This window comes from Podarcis melisellensis (genome assembly GCF_964234715.1).
Source record: "Podarcis melisellensis genome assembly, chromosome: 12".
Classification (NCBI taxonomy): domain Eukaryota; kingdom Metazoa; phylum Chordata; class Lepidosauria; order Squamata; family Lacertidae; genus Podarcis; species Podarcis melisellensis.
The window spans coordinates 43,249,329-43,274,792 of NC_138544.1; the positions used below are offsets into that span (position 1 = coordinate 43,249,329).

General features: G+C 40.5%; 1 protein-coding gene across 6 annotated transcripts in view; it reads right to left on the bottom strand.

The window, feature by feature from the left end:
* Nucleotides 1-25,464, bottom strand: part of PARD3 (par-3 family cell polarity regulator) — a 527,255-nt gene that overhangs the window by 337,352 nt on the left and 164,439 nt on the right. For all 6 annotated transcript variants that reach the window (XM_081931474.1, XM_081931473.1, XM_081931472.1 and 3 more), the window contains one exon: nucleotides 1,542-1,722. In XM_081931474.1, the coding sequence (XP_081787600.1) occupies nucleotides 1,542-1,722 (181 nt within the window). The remainder of the gene's footprint in view (nucleotides 1-1,541; nucleotides 1,723-25,464) is intronic.

The following is a 25,464-nucleotide window of genomic DNA, read 5'->3' on the forward strand; positions in this document are numbered from 1 at the left end:
AAGGAAACTTTTGTAGTGTTTTGTATTGCAATATAGTTTGGGGGGGAGGGAGGGGAAGTGTTGTATCCCTGGAATTCCTTTGGAAACATGCGTCTGCTGTTACCTTTCCCACTCATCTGTCCGATGACATTTTTTAGGTGTGTGTGGATTCTCCATTTCATTAGTTTTTATTTGAGCCTTACTTAACTCTTGGGGAACAGCAAACCATTTGTTTAATCAAGGTAGAGTCAAGCTACAAGAAAGATGATAAACCCTTCCCTTAGATCAGGCATGGCTAAACCTGGCCCTCCAGCTGTTTTGGACTACAACTTCCATCATCCCTAGCTAACAGGTCAGGGATGATGGGAATTGTAGTCCCAAAACAGCTGCAGGGCCAAGTTTGGCCATGCCTGCCTTAGATCAACCTTCTCTGAATGCAGTGCTGTCTAGCTGTTTTGGACTACAACTTCCATCAGCCCCAGTCGGAGCTGTCGTAATCAAAAGCATATGGAGAGTAAGTTGGAGGAAGTTGATCTAGATGATATGTTGGCAACACTCCTCAGTTGACAAGCTTATCAAGCAATAAAGTTCAGCCTCAGCTCCTCCTTGCAACCTTAGGTTTCTGACAACTAAGTGAAATGTAGCCATGAACCAGTGTTTAAGTAGTCCAGCAATGTAGCGATATTCTAAGCCCATTTTCTAAATCTTCTGAAGGTCTGAAGGCTTATTCCAGATATGGGGGGGGGGCAGGGACAAGAAACAGAATGCCACCAAAATTAGGAGCCCATATTTATTTCTTGCCCTCCTTTGCCACCTCCTCCAATAGGAAACCCCATGTCCTGACACAGAGATACTGTGAGTTTCCCCGTCCCTACAATGATTGGTAGCATGGGCAAACAAATGCATTGTGACATGACATCAGAACAAGCACTAAGTTGTGCTGCGTGAAATAAGAGTAGGGAAATAACTTTTAATGTGATCTCTATTGCAACGTGTCCTTATTTTCACCCTGAATTTGACATATTCAGATCTTGAGATGTGAAGACAACTCCCTGATCTTTTTATTATTATTATTTGAAAGGGGTAGAAAGGCATATAACTCACTGTGCCATTGGGTCATGTTTAACTGCCAGGTGATGCAAGCAACCTCTGTGATATTCATAGTCACTTGCAACTCAAAGCACGTACTATAGACCAATTTTTCATTTTTTCATCTTTTTTATCTTCACTTGCTAGCTCAATCCCGCCACTCTGGAAACTACAATCTGGAAACTGTGCTACAAGTTTTCATGCTCGGCTACTTAGGAATTGGGGATGCAACAGACACACACACACATGTTTATGAGTGTTTAAAGCAGTTCATAAGCAGTGTATTAAAAACCAAAAAGGCAGAAGCTTATTTACTTGCCTGCCTCAACCATTTACCCCTTTTCTGAACTTTAATCAGCTTCTGATAAAGACACATAATGAATCATATTCCCAGCAGCATGAGAGGGTAACAGAAGTTGGCATCCCAGTAAATGAAGATGAAATGTGCAGAGGCACCGGGAACCTTTACTCACTTGTGCGAAGGACTGAAGGCGTGACCTCAATTTCACTTGTTGCTTGGTAAGGCTGGAAGGCTGACACAGCAGTGGTGCCCAGTTCACTGCCAAAGATCTCGGGGCTCTGGGTGCCAGTGGAGCTGGCACTGGTGCCATCTCCTCCATGGTGTGGGTCTTGCTCATCGAATACAGCTACAAGCTGCGAATAACAAAAGGACCAATGTTGAGAAGAGGAATTATACTAAACAGCAGCATCAGAAGAGCAGCTACACAAAACACAGGTGGCAGTTTCCCCTACTTGGACCAAGAAGTGCAAGCACTCACCTCAAGGGGTGTGCTGGCATGTCACCTGGATCATGGAAGAATCTGTTCACTTAGATGCGTATTGGAGTTCCTGCTGCAACTACTAAAGTTGTTCCCACACCACTTAGATATTGCGTCAACACCTTCCACTCCCATGGTTTGCTCTTGAGTCAAGGTTAGCTACTACAAAGCTCATACCTGGCTCCTTAGGAGGTGCCATTGCCTGAATGGTTGTAAATTTTAAAAATTTACAGCAACCCACAGGGGTGAAAATAATTGTGTCCTGGTGGGGAAAATCCTTAAGAGCAGCAGCACCCATTAAGTGCACAAATAAAGGAGTCTGAAAGTACAACCTGTGGCAGAGACTGTTTAAAAAAGAATGTTATCTTAAAAATAAGTAACTTCCATTTTCTATCACAGAAAAGAAGAAAAGAGGAGGTTGACTTCATCATTTAAATATTGAGGGAACATTTCTGTACCTTCTCATCTTAAATGAGTTACAACAATTGATTACGCTATTCTCACAGCAGACCTGCAAGGTAGGAATGTGACTTTACCCAGAGTTCTCAAACAGAAGACAGACACAAGGAGGCTTAAACATCTTGCCAAAGATCACACAGCAAACCCTTTTAAAGCAAATAAATTGGTCCCATTTCTCCGAATTGCCAGGTGATTAATATGACAGCTGAAATAGAAGTGCATGTGAGATGGCAAGAATAAAGATGTAAAACTGAGAAGCTTTGGAAAACCTGAATTCTCCTCCACCCCTCTCTTTTTATTCTTTTTATTTTTAAAAAACACAGAACTTTGAGGGGGGTTATACTCTGAGGTAATAGTTTCATTCATAACAAACACCCAAAACTTACTTTACTACGGAGGGGGATTTTTTTCTATAGGCAATAGAATAAAATGAAATAAATAGAAATGAATAAATAAAAACAAAGTGCTTTGTGTGATGGAAAACCCTGGCTGGGAATAAAGACCTCCCCACACACACTCACACATAACTTCAATGCATGCATATGTAGAGTTTCCCCCACCCCTGCTATATCATACACCATTCCAAATTGCCCCCAAACCTTCGAAACAGCTGAGATGGGAGAAAAAACAAGGGCACATAGACCTTAGCATTAGCACAGCAACAACTTTGGATACTGAGTTATACTAGGTAAGAAACTGCTCTTTTTAGTAGCAAATAGATAGCTTATTAGCATGAAGAAACCCTAATTTCTAAGCAACCTGGAGCATCTCTGACCTTTTATTGTGCTGGACTTCCACCTGAAACTGCCAAATAAGTTTCACATGGCTTCCTGAGTTCTATCATTTCCCAGAAGGCCAGGAGGGCAGAGCCTCCCCAACCAACTATAAGGGTCAGTTATGCCACCAGAGCCTGCTGAAGTGCAATTAACTCCTAGCACCAACATGTGCACTTTTGTATTGGAGATCAGCCTGCTTATCCAAAAAATGACAAATATATATATATATATTAATGATTCAATCAGTCAGTCAATCAATCATACCTACTTAAGTGTAAGACAGAAATTCCATGTAAACTCAGCTGAGGAGGAAGCACAAGAGTGCAAGTGTCGTAATAAATAGAGGAAAAACTATCTATGTGAACCTATACTTTTTTCACTTACTGTATTTTTCCGTGTATAAGACTAGGTTTTTCCCCCCAAAAAAGTTAAAAAAATATTGGGGCATCTTATACATAGATACATCTCCCCCCATTTTCATAATTCAGAGTCCCCCAAAATAGGGGGCATCTTATACATGGGGGAGTCTTATAGATGGAAAAATACGGGATATCTCACTCCATCCCAGTAAGTATTGCTTTGAAAATACTATCAAAACTCAGGTTAATTTCTCTAATCAGAATCAATGTCTCTTACACTCAGATAATCTGAATCTGCCTGGGAAAGTCAATTTCCTGAACCCCATCATGGGTTAATCACTCTGGTGGGAAAATCCTAATTTTTGTCCATAATTACTTGTTTCTAACTACATCTCTGTGTACTGCCAGACAAAAAATAAATGAGCTGGCCGTGTTTTGAAGTTTGAAACTTCTTAAGTGGAGGTAGTCAGTATCACTGCAAGCCAGGAAGAGTGAGAACTGTTGGTTCAGAGCATGTTGGCTAGTCCTAAGAAATGTATTGTGAAAATATGGTTTAGCAAAAGGACTTTTGCTGCAGGCTAAGAAGCCTGGCTCTTCCAATCTATTCTTCACTCATGCCAGATGGTTGACTGAATCTTGAAATACCTGGAGATGTGCAGCAACATTTAAAAGCAATATACTAATTCAAAGTTCTAAGAATTGCTTGTATCAACATCATTAACAGTTTTTCTCCAGGTCTTTGCAATCTCTATGCAAGAGTGAAGAGACAATCTTCTTCTTGCATACAAACAGTGGTAATTTGCATATATACCTGTAACATTAACAAGCAAGTAGTGGTAGTGCTTGTGTGAAAAGGTATGGAGCCGTCTCAGAACATGACAAGAGCTATCAAATATCCTATGGCAGTATTTTAATACTGCCTGACAGTGTGTGTCTCCAATATCACTTCATTAACTGACTCTCAAGAGAGATACTCCTACCCTTGTATGAGATCAGACTATCTGCATCCAGGCACAATGAAAAACTGCAATAAAAACATAGATTCCTGTAACTACAGCTTGATTGATGGATTCCTGTAACTGCAGCTTAATTGTATCATCATGGAAGCTCCTTAAATGTGTTCTTGTTATTGCTGCATAACAAAAGGGGGAAATGCTGTATTTTCCACATTCTTATAATTGAAAAACAAGTTATTAGAATGGAATGTAACTCTTTAGAACTGCTGCAACAGTATAAGGATTCAGTAACTATAGAACTACAAAATGTCAACCCACAAATGTCAACCCTCTTCAGAAGTAATTTTCATGCACTTAACCACTGTGCTGGCTAGCCTTCCTCCTGACATCTAAATGCTTGGCATGAACATCTACAGACTCCTGTATATGTGAAGGCTTTCTTGCTGCAGGTGTTTCTGATCAATATCAGAAGGACACCATAGAAATATATGGAAATTTTTTTTTAAATGTCCAGTGGCACCTTAGAGACCAACTAAGTTTGTTCTTGGTATGAGCTTTCGTACCAAACTTAGTTGGTCTCTGAGGTGCTCCTGGACAATTTTTAAATATTTTTTTATATATTTCTACTGTGTCAGACCAACACGGCTACCTACCTGAATCTAGAAGGACACCATGGATGCCATCATGATGTTGGGAGCAAAGGTAGCTGGCACAGCCCTAAATCCCATAATGATTCAACACGTGACCATCACTTCTTGTGGGGGCAAATGTGGAAAAAAGAAACTCTCATTTGTTTCTTTCAATCAGCTTGCCAGTTGGGAAAGTTGTATTGTGTGAGGTCAAGTAGTAACCTTTAGTTGAGCTGCTACTTCAAGCCATAGGGCTTATCCACACTTATCTCTCCTCTCCTCTTTCTAGGTTTGCACTTTAAAGCTCCATGCCCAGGTGCCCATTTTTTGGTCCAGAGTTTTCCCCATGAAAAACCCACTCTTTAGCACTCAATCAGAGCAAAGGTCAATCTGCAGAAAACCCAAATCGACATTTGCTTTGATTGAGCACTAAAGAGCAGGCTTTATCTGACCTGAAGGTCTTATGGCGATCAACTGGACCTGAGAAATAAGCAATGGCCTTCCCCATGGAAACTGGGTTATTTAAAATATAATTCCACACCGAAACTGTGGTGACAGTGCACCCATAATACAGTATATACAGCAACACATATTACCTGAACAGTGTTTGTGTGTGTGTGAGAGAGAAAGAAAGACAGTTATTAATAAAGACAACTAAAGAAGTCAATTCATATGCACACAAAAATTTAAACAGATAATAATCTATTTTTGCTTCTGTCCCAGATTCAGGCAGTAACTGATCTAGGCTGAGAATAAAATTAATCCATTCAAACTGTATTATTGCTGTAAACAGGACCAGGTGCAATATATTTCCACATATATCTATCCTACAATGCCCCCATCTTCTGCTGCTAGCCTGAAAACACACCCAGGAAGTTCCCACAACTCACTGGTAGGTCCCAGCCCACCATTTGGAAAGTTCTGCTGTAGGGATGGGAAACTAGTGGGGATTCTCCTGGTTAATTAACTTGGCAACAACGAAATACTTGGCAAGAGTTTCCCAGAGAGAGTTGTATCTTAATGTCAAGGAAGATAACACAGTGAAGCCAACTTTTATAATCGCAGAAATCTCCAAGGAGCTCTTATTACCGTGAGCTAATGCCTAGAAACTGCAATGTTAGACCTGCTTGTACTATTCAAGTTCTGACATGTTGCTTTGAGCCCTGAAATGGAAGATTGGATTCAAACGCAATAACATAGTATGTGTGCTTAGGTCTAGGAGAAACCATATTACTTCAGTCTAGCTGAAATCAATATCACCCAAGTGTACTTCAATTAGGGACCAGTTTAGTCAAGAGAGAGAAACACAGAGGGTGGCCAAAGGAGAAGTACCTTGCATTTCCTTCTTATGTACTTTGGGAGTTTTGGAATCTCCCAGCCACTGCCTATGTGCTTATGGGGATGGGTGGGTGTGAAAAGTACAGGGATGAAGTGTGTGTGTGTGTGGGGGGGTATTTCAGCCAACAACAACAACATCCTAAAGGCCCTACCAGACAATCACTTCACCAAGTAGTAAAGTTTTCTACCATGGTTTTCTTTCCTCTGTTTTAACAAAATATTATATGATTTCACCACCCCACCACTAGCACATATTTGCAATACAAAAAGGAAAACATGAAAACATGACATTTTGAAAAATCGTTTCTGATTGGGTACTATGGCAAAGATGAAAAGCAAGGGTGGGAAACCTGTGGCCTTTCAGATGCTGCTGGACTACAAAATCCCATCACCCCTGGCCACTGGTCATGCTGGCTGGGGCTCGTGGCACTTGAAGTCCAACAAATGGAAGGCTACAGGTTCCCCATTTCTGGTTTAAAGTCTACACATACATCACATTCCTAATCTGGCTCAGTTCCCGGCTCCCTTACCCAAACACAAGCTATTTCTGCTTGAAAAAGCAATCAGGCCAGCTCTAGTTTGGCCTAGAGAGGAGAAGTTAAGTTCCTAAGCTAAAGAGTGTGACAGACAGGGCTGTCTTTTGCAGAATATCTTCATGGTTTTTAGAACTTTAGTTCAGATTTCCAGGTGCTGTTTATGATTTCCTGGTGCTGAAAGATGTGCATATTTACAGCCATTGTAATTTTTGTTAAAATACTCACCAAAGTTTTGGTGTGTTTGAGAATACATAGGTATGTACCTGAGGTTATCCTTTATTTAAATTGGGGTTGCCCTGTTTTAAATGCTTTATGTTATGTTATGTTATGTTATGTTATGTTATGTTATGTTATGTTACGTGCACATGCATATTTTTCAGACATTGTTTATGCTGAATATGGAAAAAAGGCATCAGGCTGGCGCAAATCTCCACCTTCATATTCAGACCTCATTTCGTTATAGAAATGCATGCATGTGCACACATCATAATTATGCTTTTAAAAAATAGACCACGTGCATACAAAATACATGCGGATAACCTAAAACCACACAACACAAATGGCCTCACTGGTTCACAAGCAATGCAAAAGATGACTTCATCACTTTAAAAGTGCAAGCCTTTTTTCTGATTTCCTGACTCAAAGAACCAGGAGGTTCAGTGGTACCTCGGGTTAAGAACTTAATTTGTTCTGGAGGTCCGTTCTTAACTGGAAACTGTTCTTAACCTGAGGTACCACTTTAGCTAATAGGGCCTCGGGCCGCAGGCGTGCAATTTCTGTTCTTATCCTGAACCTGAGGTACTATTTCTGGGTTAGCAGTCTGTAACCTGAAGCATCTGTAACCCAAAGTACCACTGTAGTGACAAAAGACTATAACAAAGAGTGACAGATCTTCACCTGCAGTACCATTCACCAACCTTGGATCTTCAAATGTCATTGGACTACAACTCCCATCACCCCAGTTAGCATGGTTAATGAAAAGAGACGATAGCAGTTGTGATCCTACAACATCCAGGGACCCAAGACTGGGGATGGCTCCCCTATAGCAACAAAACTAGGCAACAGCATCTACGGGAGATGGCAAAGCCAGGCCCAGTCATTGCTACTGCTGCACACACTTAAGAAGTGTCTTCATTACATTAGCAACATGGCAGGTTGGTCACTGGTATTGACTGGTTGTGGAGAAACAGAAAACAAAAGGCACAATTCATATCTTTTAATGGAGAACAAATAATTTGGGGGGTGTGGAGCTTTTTCACACTTTAGGGCTTAGAAGATGCACTATCTGCTGAATACCTCCATATAACACACAGTTGCTGAAGGTGCAAGTATCATCTGTAGGTCATGATTTGGCAATGACAGTCCTTTGATTAATTCATTCTCCAAATTCACTGGTAGAGAAAAGCTGTTGTGTCAAATAGCAATACTAAGCAATTTGTGAACAAGTCAGGCCTCATTTTATCAAGACTGGAGGGGAGGGAACACTGAAAAGATCAGAAGCCAATGTATCAAACTTGATTTCTTCCACATTCTGACACTACTCATATGAAGTTTGCCCATCCAATTACAATCCATCCCATAAAGATTGGTAGGCAAAGCTTCCTTGATTTGTACTACACCCATTACCGTAAATTGCCTCTGGTCTTCTCTCTATTCTCCAAGTAGCTTGCCTACCTGAAGTATTATTCACTGGCCGCCCATTCCCTGAAAATTAACATTTCTTATTTCCAGCTTCCACTTTGATCTTCTACATCTCAGCTGTTACTTACCAGTGCCGACAGCACAACCTTTCCTTATATATAAAAAAAATCAATTCCAGTGAAAATCACCTTGAGAAGTCATATTTTTGTATACCCTCCAGGAAAAGAAAAGAATAAGCCTTATTCAAGTGATGAGATACCGACAGAATGCTCTGCTTTTAAAGTGATGTTTTGACACTTTGGGGTTAGAGTAAAAGTAGGTTAGCAATACTATAAAGCTGCAACCAGCTTAACAAAATTATCCAAATTTCAAAAAGGGTGGGGGGACCAAACAGGGTTGTTGTAATGGGATGCTTGAAACAAACAGGAATACTTGTAAAATACTGTTAACAGGAGCAACAAGTTTTAGGCCAAGAAGGAAATGCCAGTGGCAGAAAAATGTGATGTGATTTGTATGCCCACTCCTAAAGCATCTAATACTAAAATTTCTTACTAAAGAGTAAGACTCTCTGAACTCCTAATGGGACTTACTTCTGAGAATGCATGCTTACAAAGAGCACATTACAGTGCAATTCTACATATGTCTACTCAAAGCTCCCACTGATTTCAAACTGCACTCCTATGTACCACAGGTGAAGAACCTCAGGACTGGGGCTAAACTTGCCCCCATTTGAGCCTTTCTATTCAGGCCCCAGGATTCTCTTCAAACCACACTTCTGTCCACGATCACAGCCTTCACTGCCCCTGCTCCATACCCTCATCAAGTGTTTTTACCTGGCAACAATAGGTCCTTCCCAGGATAAATCATGGAGAGGGGTGTTGGAAGCAGCTTGTGTCTGAAAGCTCAATGCTGGGAATCATGAGTGGGGAGTGTGCTGTTGCATTGGGGTTTTCCACAGGCTGGGAACTGGCCACTGGGAGAACAGGATGCTGGACTAAATCCAACAGGCTCTTATGTTCAACTGTGTATATTTAGAAACCTATAGCTGTTATATTACTGACTACAGAAACATAAAAGTCATGTCTCCAGCCACCTTTTGCCTCTAGCCCCACTCACCACTGGGATCCATAGTTTATGCGAACAACGACTCCACGTCATCTAAAACTGAGACACTTGGGAAATTATTTAGTGTACAAGAGCAGCAAAATACTTGTTGCGTTACATTGTGTTGGCCCTTGTCAACCTGCCTGCGAAGACCTTTTCTGAAAGATTACTCCATTCTCTCTCCCCAGAAAGATGTAAAAGCACAGCAGAACTTGGGACCAGTAAGGCAATGGACATGGAGAAATGGCTCCAGTAAGAGAACCAAAACACACAGAACTGAAGCCATGTCCTCCTAACATGCTAACTCAAATTTACCCACATTAAGAAACAAATTATGAAACATTATGTGATTATTTGACTGCTATTTATTTATTTTAAAAATGCCTGTACACCACAATTTCATTTAAAAAAAAAAACTCCAAGCAATCTACAATAGCTATTATCACACAATAAAAATGACGCAAATACTTAAAATTACAGAAAACTGTTAAAGAAAATGTTTATTCTTAACTAACAGCATAAGCCTAGTGGCATAGAAAAGTGTTCCACAGGACTAGGGTAATGACACTAATGGCTCAGTCTCATGTCAATGTCAAATGAGCCTCACCAGCCTGGGGCGATAGCCCAGCAATCCTGCAGGTGATCTCAATGATCAAATTGGGACATAAAGGTCCCAACTGTTGCTGAATAAATGATTCATGGGGTGGTAAACACACAGACGTAGAAGATAATCCCTCCCCGTGAAGAGAGCATGTTCAGCATTTTAGGCCAGTAAAACATTGTTGTGCCTATTCTTTCTATCCACTATTTAACAGATGCTAAGAGTGCGTCAGTCAATGCTCACTGGGGTTCTCTGACACCACAGTTGACCACTGTACATAGAACCACACTGGCTCAATTCCATCACCCGATGGTAAGGCACTTGGCTGCTGTTTTTGGATCACCATCTTGCTGAACTTGGTAGCACCATTTGGGGATAAAAATCAATGCCAAACCACCAGTACATTATTGCCAAGTCTAATTAAGTGCTGTCTGACAGACTTAAGCACCAGATGAAATGCATGCAGTGAAAGCAATGGGTAGATTTTAGTAGGAGGATAATTCTGCGGGTGCCTGTGAAACCGGTAAACCTAACTTAAACCAGAAAATCTTCACATTTTACCAGCTCCCTGGTCTGCTGAAGCCGTTTAAAAGTTTTATGCTGTGGGGAAGCTCAGACTGCTATTTTACTCTGCTCTTTGTGTTTCTAGATGAATGGGTTTATATTGATCTTCAATGCTTATTCTACCTTGCTTTCCGAAAAGTGGGGTAAAACATTTAGATAAACAGAATGGAATGTTTGCATATTCAACTAAAAGGCATTCTATTTTAGGAAAACAAAAAGGGCAAAACTATACAAATCTAAAGTATACAATTAAGTGAACGTTCTGATGAATAGAGTGGCATTTAACAACATTGTGCTTTCTTATATTATATACACACAGTGAATTAAGGCAAGTAGACATTTGCTATCATCAAGTTTAGTTAACTTTCCATAATGTATTCCACTCTAGAGAAACAGGCATATTCTTTCAAGGGCTAAGATATCTCTCCTTGTGCAATCCATTGTTACCCAAAAGCAATGCATTTCTTAAACTGAGGACATCATATTGTCTCCTAACTATGCATTTGTTTTTTGTTTTTAATCCCCCACTGCCCCATTCTCAGGTAAGCAAACAGATTAAAAGGAAAGCAAACATTTCCCCCTTGCTCTGCTCCCCATTCAATATTCTCTCTCTTTAAGTCCTGCTCAATTTCTCTTCCCAAGAGAAAATGTGCCATAAAACCTAACTTCTTTTACTCATCCTGGGATCTTTATTAAATTGTCACAAGCTTCCTGCTGATATAAATGAATCAAGATCCTAACATTCTTTGCTGTGAGACAGAAGAAATTTTACAACCACCTTGAAACTAAAAATAAATAAAATAGGATTGCAGTCTCACAGCATGAATTTCTCTAAGACTACATCAGAGGAAGCAACCACGTTGAACTAACAGCATTTGATGGGAGACGAGAACAGCTTTGGGAACCCTGGTCATGTACACATCCATCACTGATGGAGGATAGCTCTCTTATCCTGAGCACGGTGTAGGATGTGGAAAGAGGAATCCCTGGTAGCATTACTGAGAGACAGGAAAAATAAAAAACTAATGGTATTTGTGAGTATCAGCACACTTTGGAGGACTGAAGAAAACAGACAAGGACATTCAGAATATTAGGACCTGAAAGGAACCCTATCAGTTATCTTATATATATATATAGATAGAAAATATCAACAAGGTCATACTCTCCATACTTCCCCATGGCTGTGCATGTATCACTCCTTTATCCCCACCAATTAACCCATAACGCCAAAAAATGGGTCTCAAGTGTAAGCCCCTCTCCCCACCAATCAAAACAAGAAGCAAAGTAGGTCTATCCAGCTCTGCAAAGCATGCTGCCAAACCTGGCTGATGGCAGGTCCATCTTCTAAGGTCCATTATGGCCCACTTCCGATTGCTACATTTCCTTCTCGGTGCTCTCCCTGCCTCTTCAACCCAGTGTTAAGCAAGTGAGCAGTAAAAGGAGCAAGGGGGGAAAGATGCATCTCAACAATTCCCATCAGTTCCAGCCAGCACAGAAATATGTAGTCCAAAACATCTGGAAGTGACCAGGCTGATAAAGGCTGCACTAGATAATGTCTACTCCAGGTTTTAGAGGGTCTTTGGACACGAAGTCTTCTTCTCGCTGCTGACTACTCACTTTCCCTCTCCCTTCATGTCCAATCTGTCCATTCACCTAGAGTGAGAGGGCAAAGAAAATTGAGGCTACAGCTTCTCCTCCTTTTACAGCTCACTTGCTCAGAGTGGACAGGTGAATACGTTGGGGAAGGTCTAGTTTGTATAGACCTTGCCTGAAACTAAAATATAAATAATAAACTAAAATATTTCTGTTGTTTGACCTTCATAAAAAAGTCAGTAATGTTATTCAGGAAAGAGGTCTGGTCCTGCTATCAGGTTCAGGAAACTCAAATCACATGTTCCTTCCACTTAATCTTCCAGATACGTTGTTCTGGCTAACTACCTTTACAAATAATGCAGAGTAATTTTATGATAGCAGTGCTGTGTTCCATACGGTGTGGATCTTCTTCATCCATAAAAATGTGAGAGTTCAATGGAGGGGAGTATTCTGATACAAAGAGGCTCCCGATGTGTTAGATCACAGTACACCAAAACTAATGGGAATAAGAAATGAGGAGGAAAAGAATTCCACACAAATGCAGAAAGGAGAAAGTAATAATATGTTTTGAAATGATCAACAGCATTGTACTGTGGTACCTTGCTTTAAGAACAGCTTAGTTTATGAGCAACTTGGATTAAGAAGGCAGCAAACCTGGAAGTAGGTGTTTTGGTTTGTGAAATTTGCCTTGGAATAAGAACATGTTTCACTTCCTTTTTAGTGTGCTCCATTTATAAATTGAGTCCCTCACTGCTATGGGAAAGCACACATTGGTTTAAGAACGCTTTCAGAATGGACTTCCATAATGGATTAAGGTCGTAAACCAAGGTACCACTGTATATGGAAAAAACCCTACTACATGTTTTATTGATGGAACCACTATGATTTCCCTCCCCAAGCATGTGTGTGTGTGTGTGTGTGTAATTATTATTATTATTATTAAGATTCTAGTTAGGGAGTTCTGACAATTAAGCTGATATGAAGTGAAGCTGGTTTATGTTTGCATGCCCCCTATTTTTCTCTCTCTCTCTCATTAGCAAACTCATACACAAATTCCCCAGTCTAATTCAAGTATAATGTGATAGCCTACGGTTTGTATCTCTTTACACATATCTCCAAACATTCTAAATACTATGCTACAGATGTCTGAATAGATGGCTTCTATAAAATCAAAGTAACGATAAGAGTACCTATCTAATTTGAGAAAGCAGCTTTTATAAATCTCCAAAATTCATTATTACAATTTGGGAATAATCTTGTTGTACCTGCAAATGACAAATGCAAAAGCATGCACGGGAGCAATACAAAATCTGGGAATACATATAATTGAGGGAGTAACCAATCATTGTTTGGACAAGAAGAAAAGTAAGTATAAAATCAACCCAAATACTTAAGCATTCTCAGAGCTTTCCTTTCCTACATGGATCATTAAAAACCCATTTTCAGGATAACTAACATTCCAAGGGCTTGTAACAAGCAATATAGCAGCAACACAGACACTTCATCCAACACACCTTTATTTCCCATAAACCTAAAATTAAAACGGCATAGAATGGTACCTAACAGAAATCCCTAAATAAATGAATATATACATGAACAAGGATGCATGCACTAATGCAAAAGCTGATATGATTTTTTTAAAATAAAAAATGTAGCTTCATTTTAGAAAGTCTATGCATCTAATGTGCACTTAGTACATTTAATAAACAATTAGCCATTATATTGCCTAGTTCCCCACTGTCAAGATTTCATATCAAACCTATCTTTTTTCCATAATTATCTTTCAAAACAACTACCCATCAGGCATCTAATCGAAAGAAAAACATACTTTCTGCCACTGAAAGTGAATTTTAAAAGCTGTTTCATATGCCCTTAAATGATTCAGAGCCACTTTTGCATATTTAGGGATGGGGAGGGCTGCTTCACTAATAATCTCAAAAATATGTTTTTATCTCCATCTGGCTCCAAGTGCTTTCCACGTTGAAGGGAAACCTAGGTTCAGATCATGAGACTACTTCCCATGCAGCTCGCCTGGGTGCGCAGCCCTCTCTCTCCTCCCAGCCGAGGCCTCATCTCCCTCTTCCAGCAGCGCCTCGGATCCCGAAATGGAGCCAGAGAACTTCAGGGCTTGGCACAGGAGGAATCTGTAGCGTGGGCATCTCCTGACTGCGAACCCTGGTCATTCCCAATTCATTCGAAAGTGCCAGATCTTTTTGCACTTCCCAATGAAAGAAAAAGCAGGTTGCCATTTTTTGCACACCGTTGCCAAGACAGGTGCTTCTTCTCTCTGCCGCTAGTGCCTCTGGTTGCCATTGGGTCAAGGTGATTTGTCCTTTTAATGACTGATGTTTTAATGTATTTTTAATCTCCTGTTGGAAGCCACCCAGAGTGGATGGGGAAACTCATGGATGGGCGGGGTATAAGTAATAAATTATTATTATTATTATTATTATTATTATTATTATTATTATTACTCTATTAAATGTCTGAAGACAAGTGATTGCATGGCTTGGCCACTTGGTGTGGCAATGTCTTAAATGTCAATAATGGCTGATAGAAGAACAGTCAAATTTGCCTCACGTATTTTAGAGCACAAACAAGCCTGTGCTTCTTTCTTTCTTTCTTTCTTTCTTTCTTTCTTTCTTTCTTTCTTTCTTTCTTTCTTTCTTTCTTTGTAAAGGAAAACACAGGGAGTTTCTACAACCTCAGTTATAAAGGCATGATATGGCCAAGAGTTTATATTTCATTTATTTTATTGCATTTATATTTCACATTTTCTCCAAGGAGTTCAAGACAGTATACATGCTGCTCCCTCTCCTCATTTAATCCCCACAACGAACCTGTGAAGTAGGTTAGGCTGAGAGGCAGTCTCCACGAAGACTGAGGAGATTTGAACCCTGCTCTCTCAGGTCCTAGTCTGACACTCTAACGACTACACCACACTTCTTTGCTTGTGCAGAATTACTGTCACATTGCTTTAGAACCCTGCCCAGTAGACCTTCAAAACATTCCTATTAGGAAAAGGACAAATGCAATGACGAAAAAGAAAGCATAAAAGTGCTATCATCTTGGCATCAGCTGGATAGCTCAGTTGGTTAGAGCATGGTGCTGATAATGCCAAGGTTGCAAGTTCAATCCCAGTAAGGGAGAGCTGCATATTCCTGAAAGGCAGAGAGTTGGACTAGATGACCCTCAGGGTCCCTTCTAAATCTAAGAACCTGTAGGTAAAGAAGACATAACATACATAGAGCCCCTGACTGAGAATTCCAGGTGAAGACAGACTTCTACCCTGAAAGCGAGCTCAGTTGGCATATGAAAACATAATAATATTGGGTGTATGAAGTTTTTCTAAAATGAAACCCACATCTGAAATATATGAAGCATAATGGCTCCCCTTGTTCCTCTGTCATTTCCAACTAATATAAGCGATTCTGCAGCAGAGCACATACATTTTGTTAAAAAGAGCCCCCCTAGGCTGAGATTTGGAACATAACACACTGAAAAATCACCATATTATGTGCTACTCAATTGTACGTGTCATGTCTAATTTAGAAAAGAAAAGAAGAATAAGAAAATAAACAAACTGTTGTTAAGAAAGCACTGGGAGAGAAAGAAGGCAGCTGTAAAAGGAAGAATATATTTGCTCTCTCGCCACAGTTGAGCATGTGTGATACGAGTCAGGTACAAAGCTGTTATATTCCATAGAAGCAGGAGCTTCTTGTGAGTGCTCTATAAAATCCTGCTGCCCTCTTTAAAAAGGCCATGCTTCTAAAAAGGCTCCCTGGTTGTTCTTCTACTCCTCCTCCTCCTCCATTCAGCTGAATTTGTGAGTCTGAAGCAACTCTGCAGGTCAGCGGCTTTTCAGCTAGAAAAAAGAAAAAAGCATCTTCGACCCGCTAAATGTAGGTCAATCGGAAGACTCTGCTTTTTACTTCTGACACTAGCGTTGGCAGTTAAAGCACTGACGTTACATGGCAAGGAAGCCAGACATTGGTGTTATTAGAGAGGCTGGTGTCACACTGCAAGATATATTGTTCAAATAAAGATGTATTAAGTCTACCCATCGTCTCATTTGTCACTGGAAGCTGGAGGCCTTAAATGCCAAGAAAATAATGGCCACTGCAGGCTCCTCAAATGCAAACACCATCTGATCTTCAACTTTATACAGGATAAAAAAAGATCATTGAACGCATACAATGCTACTTGAAAATTTAAGGGTTTAATTTGAGTCAAGAGTGCAGAACTATCCTAGTCAGTTAAACACACAAACCAATATTTGCAGCATATTAAAGTGCTCAAGGAAATGGAATCTGTAAAATATAGCCACTAATTTTACATAGTGTATGCTCTTCAGTTTAATTTGCATGCAAAAGGCAGGAAAATGCAATTAGAAATACTCATCTAGACAGAGATGAAAAACTTCAAACATTTTTTGATTCCCTTCTGTTCTGCTCATTATTTCAACACCTCGCCATAATAAAGGAGCAGATAATACTATTCCTTGACATTAGCCTAAATTAGCTTTGGTGTGCAATCCAATACCTGTTCATTTAAGCTTATTTTAATCACCTTGCCAAGGTTGATTCAAATGGTAAACACAACAAATGAATTACTCTTTCAGGTTTATGATTATGTATAGGGTAAAATATTCATTCATTCATTTTATATACCACCCTTATCTTCCAAGGATCTCAAGGAGGTGCATATGGCTCTCTTCCTCCTCCCCATTTCATCCTCACAACAACCCTGTGAAGTAGCTTAGGCTATGAGATGGTGACTGGCCCAAGGCTACCCACTGAGCTTCATAGCTGAGTGGGGATTTGAACCCTGCTCTCCCAGGTCCTGGTCCAACACTCTAACCATTACACCACACAGGTAATAAGAAGAACAATATTTTCGGTCCTCAAAGAGAATAATAAAATACTGGAAAGAATTGCTGAAATTGCAGAAGAAGTGGGGGCGACAGTATTAACTTCTAGTCAAGGGTCTAAAAGATTTTGTAGGAGGGGTTTTGGAACTTTACATCATAGTTCCCTATCCTAATTTGACTGGTTTTTTTTTCTTGGTATGTTTTATCCATTCTAGCTTGGCTCCTCCATTAACCACTGTAAGGTAAAGGTAAAGGTACCCCTGCCCGTATGGGCCAGTCTTGACAGACTCTGGGGTTGTGCGCCCATCTCACTTAAGAGGCCAGGGGCCAGCGCTGTCCGCAGACACTTCCGGGTCACATGGCCAGCGTGACATCGCTGCTCTGGCGAGCCAGAGCTGCACACGGAAACGCCGTTTACCTTCCCGCTGGTAAGCGGTCCCTATTTGTCTACTTGCACCCGGAGGTGCTTTCGAACTGCTAGGTTGGCAGGCGCTGGGACCGAGCAGCGGGAGCGCACCCCGCAGCAGGGATTCGAACCGCCGACCTTTCGATCGGCAAGTCCTAGGCGCTGAGGCTTTAACCCACAGCGCCACCTGTGTCCCTTCGTAGTCCACTGTACAATTCAACAATTCACAGAGGTTCTGGCTTCAGCACCTACTTTTTCGTTCATATTGAATTCAAAGCATGCCAAGCTGGCTTATTTTTTATTAAAAATCATTCAAGATTTTTATCTCTCAGCGCCAAATGGATCATTACACTGTCAACACTTATCTTTATTATGCAAAAATATTCTGAATATAACTCCTTTGTTGAACAGGCAAAACAATATAGTCAATGCTATGTCTGTTTTTCATTAAGTTTTGCATAAGGGCAGAGACTGTATGGAAGCTTATTTACTAAGGACTCTGGATATCCACATCTCACTGATATTAGCAGTTTGAACTCTGGAACAAGATTTAAATGTTCTTTTATCTCCATCAATAAAAATTCTTCCAGCGCACTCATGGAAATTTATGGGCTTAATCTGGCAGTTAAGTTTTGACTTTATAATACTCCGACTTTTTCCCTGCAACACATCATCACGAAGATTTCTCTTCCCAGCACGATAACAGATCAGTTATTCTCCATAAATCATATTTGCATCCCCCATAGTGCATATCTGTACACTGACAACACGGCGTAAAATGGCTTTGGAAAAGTAGAAGTAAGGCTGAACACGCCTTCTTATTTACAAGAAAAATTCAAAAAGTTCAGTCGTATAAAAAGTGTCAACAGAAAAACTGATAACATTCTCGTTTGCTTGATTAAATAGTTGCATATTGCAGACACCGAGCATGTGTGGATAGACATGATCAGCCAGATGTTCCATGCAGGCCAACTCTTGCTCCTTCTTATTTTTTACTTTCCCCCCAAAAGACATTACCAGTAACAGCAGCAGAAAGTAAGGCTGTAAAGTAAGGCTGTAAAGAAGAGGCAACAGGGGAGCATTGCTCCTATGCAGAAAGATGTGGTCCAGCTCAGAGTTAAGTGTTATCCACTGGATAGCAAACTTAGACCTGGAATTTTTCCACATAACTTTTTAAATGAAGGGACATATACTTAGAAAAACACTTGTGCTATCTGGGTAGGAAATCTGTGAAAAATCAACATTCCATCTTTCACCAAGAATATTAGATTTTCAGGGGTTCCTTGCTGCTCAAAAGTAGCATTCCTATAGTGCTGGTGTAACATTGTACACAAAAGTTATACACTAAATAAAGCACATTTCCCCACCATGCCTATTGCCTTTCCCCAGAAGCCTCCTGATGTAGTTCACTGTTAAGTCTATTTAAAAGAGGGCAAAATAGTCCTAGACCCTTGACTGCCTTCTGACCACCGCTATGCTTTCCTGTCAATGCTTTGTGATGAACCTGTCGTCTCAGACACCTTAACAGTGATATGTCTATAGCATCTCTGTGGGTGTAGCACGGCTGCTGCTCTCCTGTGACACCAGCTTATGTTAGCATGGGGAAAGGGATGTGAAAGCAGCCAATTGGAGCAGCGCTTGCCATGCCCCAGACATGTTGATGTGGCCTGGGGATTCAACGTCAAAGAAGCGTGTGCAGCACGTGGTAGGATCGCAGTAGAGCGGAAGCCATGCTGCTCCAAGCAACTCAAGAACTGACCTTTTTGACTTGGCTCCTGGACTACAATTCCCATTTGCCCTCTGTGGAGTGAAGTAACTTTTCACTCAAGACAATAGCTGTATCTTCCAAGGCCTAGCTTCGCCTCCAAGTACCCTTTCCTACTCAGACTGAGAATAGCAGATTGCCAACATGTGTTTAGTTAGCAGCTGACAGGACCTTTCAAGTGAGATAGCAAAGTCAAAGCATCAGTATTCAAGAGCATGCTCTTGTCACATGAAGTGGCTGGTTTGGGGGTGAGGGGGAAGCACAGTTCCAGACTCTCATTGGTATATGAAGCACAAAGCCAACATCACACTGGGCTGAGTGGGTATTTAAAAGGGAAAGTGTGAAGCATGCGAGCCTCACATATGCACCAGCCATGCAAATTAAGCCTCTCAACTACAAGCCAATATCCTGGGACTCCTTCAAAAATCCGGTTTCTCTCTCACAGCTATGCGATTTGTCTTTCATTGTTTCTCTCTATGCCATTTGCATGAAAACAGGAAGTTTGTGCTAAAGAGCTTTCCGCCCCCTCCTTGCTTATTTTCCACTTATCCTAATCCTGTTTATGTATTTAAAACTCTGGAGGGGTCTGGTCTAAGACTTCCTCAAGGTTCTTGTTTTTCTCTTTTCAATTCTTCCCCAGCTTGTCTCCTGCAGTGGTGAACTCCTGGTGTATTTCCAGTTAAATCTCATTATCAGCCATGCAAGAACTGTCTTCTCCACAGCCCCTGCCATCTCTTCCCTATATTTCCCTGCCTCATCAGTTCTCAATCTATTCTCTCTCATATGTCAATTTCTTTTGTCCATACCTCTACTAGACTTACTCTGCCATATGTAACCTTATTAACTTAGGTATTAAATATATATACTTTTTTAAGCTCCTTGTGAGAAAGTCAGGGTACATGATAATGTCTTATTCCATGAGACTCGTTGCTGTGGAAATTATTGTGCTGCCACAAAGGATTAGACTTTAAAATGGAAAATAAACAGCAGGAGTGGATAATACCTTAAAGATCCCACTTTAATGAAAACATCCTTGGTAATTAAAAGTAGTGCACACTGAAGGAATGGTTTCAGAAGAGGACATTTTTGTGTAATTCCCTCCATTCCACCCCACCCTGCAAAGACATTTTCTAGAGTTTAATATCACTTTAAAATTACCTGCCTCCCTGGAAATCATTTGTTCATTAAAACTGTTCTACCACTAGAAATATGGAAGATGCCACAGAGACACATCACACAAAATCTGAATTTCACAGGCCTTGTTCCTTCGAGCAGCACCAAACTTTCTCTCAGGCATTAGTAATAGAAACATTTGTCAGAGTTATCTGTGCAAATATTAATGAAAAGCCAGGGACATTTTAAGAGCCTTAAATTTATAGAACATCCCCAAGGTTGCCCTTGACTTTTTAAATATAAATGTGTACTCTAAGGAGAGTGTCAATAAACAAAAGTGAACTCAATAAAAACCAATAAATCCATAAAAAATAATTCCCAATCAAATATGACATCCTAGTCGGCAGGCAGAGATGAGCCTAGCAGCTTTATACATGTACTGTTTTCCCTATAATCTATACAGTACAAGAGTTATTCCTTTTCCTTACTGCTGATGGAGGACTACAGCCTGATGGAGAACTGGCTTTGAAATAGCTAGCATAATGTTAATCACTATGAAATGTAGGAAGGGACACAGAATAGACGCACATTCACATTGATTTTCCTAGTAAGTTCTGGGCTCCTCTGAATGAGCTGGATGCCTGTTTTCATTCAGACATGTATGTATGTGCATCTCCATGCGAGTCTCTAATTGTGAGCGGCCTTCTCCAACCTGGTGCCCTCCAGATGATTTAAGATACAATGCCCATCAGCCCCAACTAGAATAGCCAATGGTCAAGGATGACAGGTGTGGTAGTCAAAACTATCTGGAAGGTGGGAAGAGGTTGCTATAAAGCAGGTATAGGCAAACTTGGCCCTCCAGATGTTTTGGGACTACAACTCCCATCATCCCTAGCTAACAGGACCAGTGGTCAGGGATGATGGGAACTGTAGTCTCAAAAAACATCTAGAGGGCCAGGTTTGCCTATGCCTGCTATAAAGCATGAGTAGGGGCTGGAACACACTCACTGAAGACCCAACCAGGTTCCTCTCACAATGAAGGCTGTGAGAGGAATAATCAGTGGCTTCAGAAGTAGAACTAAAGTCATTCTATCATTGGCATCATCAGCTTAAAAGTATATTCATCAAAACCATGCTGAAAATTGAATTGCCTTCTTTTGTTGTTTCATTTTAGTTGTTTTAAATTAGAGGCACAGTACCTCACACCCAGGGGCCATTTGTGCCTCTGCAGGTCTCTCTGTCTGGCCCTCGGGGCTCCCCTGCCCCCACTGTTTCCCCAGGACACACTACTTTGTCCTAGTTTCGCACTATCCTTGAGTGTTTATGTGTGAATGCATAGATATTGATCTACTGTAACAAAGGGGAAATTCACACTCCTGCTCTGCCCGCTTTTGCTTCTGGCGCCATCCACCACCAACATGTGGCCCCAGATGTTTCCACAGAAGGGAATGTGGCCCTTGGGTTGAAAAAAGTTTCCCAACCCACACTTTAGATGTTTGTTGTGTTGCTGTTTTAGCCTTACACAGGTTTACAGGAAAGCTTGGTTGTCACTTTGGTCTACATTTGAGCCGGCCAGTGGCCTGTCTGCCTGTCTACCCCAGGCTCTTGCCAGCCCTTAGACCTGAGTGTTTGATGGATTTTGCAGCACTTCACAATGTAAACGAGAGAAACATGCAGGGAGTGCAGTTTCTTCTATACAGACAGGTAGCGAACACAGAATGAAGCAGCACCACATCAGCACAGGTGTCAGAGTTAACTCCTGTGAGTAATCACTCAGAAAACTTCTCTCTCTCTCTCTCTCTCTCTCTCTCTCTCTCTCTCTCTCTCTCTCTCTTTCTCTCACGCACACACACACACACACACACACACACAATTTCCAGCAGCTACTAGACCAGATCCTCTTAAGGCAGGCAAAAGCATGCCAGAGTTAGGAAACAGAAAAGGAAAAAGCTCAAGAGAATATTCATTGTACTACATCCTCTTTTATTGCTTCAACTGTCAAAGATTTTCAGAAAGCATCTTTAAAAATTTACCCACATATCAAAAAGCTTTAAAAAAAAATCCTTGATCGGAGACCATAGAAAACATTCCATGAAGCATAATCTAATATTTATACCATATACAGCAGAAAACTCATTAGAGTTCAATAATAAATCACAGCTCGTTTTATTGTTATTTCAGTTCCTAACTTCAAAGGGGGCTTGTTTCTTTTTAGTCCTAATGTACATCATATTGAAGATCTGCTGCTTATAAGGTAAGCATTTTAAGTTCCAATTGTACAAGTCTGCCCTTTCAGGTTACTGCAGTATCAAGATGTAGTATAACTTGTAAATGGTTTTTTAAAAAAATAAAAAAATCACTTGCCCAATCCAGTCTGCTGGGCCTCTTTTCTTCCCCTCACTCCTTTCCCTATTCAATCTGACATGCAATTCATCACATGCACATGCACACACTAACTGCACACTCTTATATCAGAAAAAGAACTGTACTTGCTATAGCTACCGGCTCCTTCAAGGTCAAGAGAGACATTTGCAATAGCACTTCAAGGCTTCCCCAATGCTGGCCAGTGCTATGGTGATCCACCAGATTCAGGTTAATTGTTCACAGAATTGGAAGGGACCTTGAGGATCATCTAGTCCAACTCCCTGCAATACAGTAACATGCAGCTGTCCCTTATGGCCATCAAACCTGCAACCTTGGTGTTATCAGCACCATCCTCTAACCAACTGATCTATATGTCTAAGACGAAGTTCAAAATCCATTCATCAAAATAAATAGCTACATGCTGTTATGCATAGTGCAACATTAGGTACACATTGGGGGGGAAATTCCTAATATTAAAATATACATCTTACTATTGCACAGGTGGGAAACATTTTCCAGCTCAATGGCTGCTTTTCTTTCTAGGTAGCCTTCCAAGAACTTTCAGTAGTGGGCAGAGCCAAAGACAAAAGTGGATGGAGCAATGAATGTAAATTCTATATTTGTAAAGTAGGCAACTTTCTACACACACACATACACACACACACTCCTCTCTGTCCTAAATTCAGGCAAACAAAAGGTGTTAACAGAGTTCAAAGACACATTCCAAAAACAGGCCAAAAATGTGCATGGATCCAAGATGGGGCTGGTGAAGTGTACTCTTTAGGGAGATGGATGTGGCATGGGGAAGAGTCCTGAGGCCAGATCAAGAAACCTGAAGGGTAGAAATATAGAAAGAACACCCTTAACAAAATAAGGTATTACATAGTAACAACACAGAATTGGACAATGCAATCCCAAAATAATTTGGCTAATGGCTGCCAGCAACAATATAATGAGTCCTAATAATATAAATATATATTCATCACCACGCCTCTACCAAAACTTATCCATCAGGCACCTATCCATAAATGTTGCTGTATTGCACAGGAGGCCCACCTAAGCTAGAATTCCAACATGAGCCACTACATGAGCCACTTTTGTATGAATGATCCCTGAACTTTATATATTTGTGAAGAGGAGTGGGGCTGCACTCAAATATGAATGTGATGGAACAGTATATCATTATAGTTTCTGTTACAAGTCCTACATACTGGCATTCTCACTTTATATACTTTTACGATGTTCACAATAGGCACCTAAACGTATCAGTAGTTCTGTTATGACCTCTCAGACTAAGACTTCGTCAGGCATTAAAAATATAATTCCATACTAAACAGCAACTGATGAGGCTTCACCCAAAAAGAGTGGCATGCATCACAGTACATGCACAGTACACATATAGCTTTAAAGTAAGCCTTGCTTTTTCTATGTGTTGATTCACCTGAATACCAATACCAAAAACATGAGAATACATATCAGATCTTGCATCATCAATGTGGTTTAGAACAGCACTATTATGACCAAACTGATCCAGAACTGTTTATGTCTCCAACAAGAAATCCAGCAGCCCATCTTTAAAATGAAAAGCATATGCATTGCACAATTCAAGTTGTGAAGAAAATCAGCAGGCTTGCCAACCAGGACTAGAGCCGAACTAACAAAATTTGACTTGTGACCTATACATAACCTGGAGTGTTTACACTTAAAGCAGCTGCAGGCATCTGAGACATGGGTGAGTTCTTTGCAGAACTTCTTCCACCCCCATCCCAAATGCAACTATTCCAAATAACTTTCATTTTCCAGATCTGACCTGTAGAGACTGCAGTATTTACAATTCCCACCTGCAAGTGTTGCTTGCCAAAAACGAAAGTCAGAAAACAGTAGCATTTAAACTGCAAGGCTTCCTGGAAATATTCAGAGTTGTGCAGCCTCCCCCAGATCTAGAGGTGGTATTTCTGCGATTCCTGGATGAATTAGAAGGAAGGGCTTTGGGAACTTGGGCTATAAGGTTTCTAGGCAAGAAAAGCCTCCTCTCAGATGTGGGTCTCTGGCTTACTCACTTTGATATGTGGTGATAAGCTGGAGCTGCCTGGGGTTGATTGTTCACCTAGAATACATTTTGGTATGGAGGTTGAGACAAATCTGGCTGCCCCTCTACTTACTATGGAATCAGTAAAACATATTTATTTCCTTGCTCAGTTCTCTACTTAAAAAACTGGCCTACTAGTTCAATACAGGAATACATTTTATGGTTGGATTTAAAATAAACAAATTATAAAGTATATATGTATAATTGCTTATTTTATTTATATTTATATTTTTTAGGTTAACTCTGACTTTTATTTATAATTTTATTGTATAATTTATGTAAACTGATTAGAGCTTTTCACCTCCAGGCAATATACATATTCTGTTAAATAAAAACAAATAAATCAAGGCCATTTCTTATGACTATAAAGTATTGGTTAGCTCCATTGGTTTCTTTGGGATGCTACTGAGTGGTGACTGTGCCCGCAGTCACTTTGCATTTTCTATATCCCCAG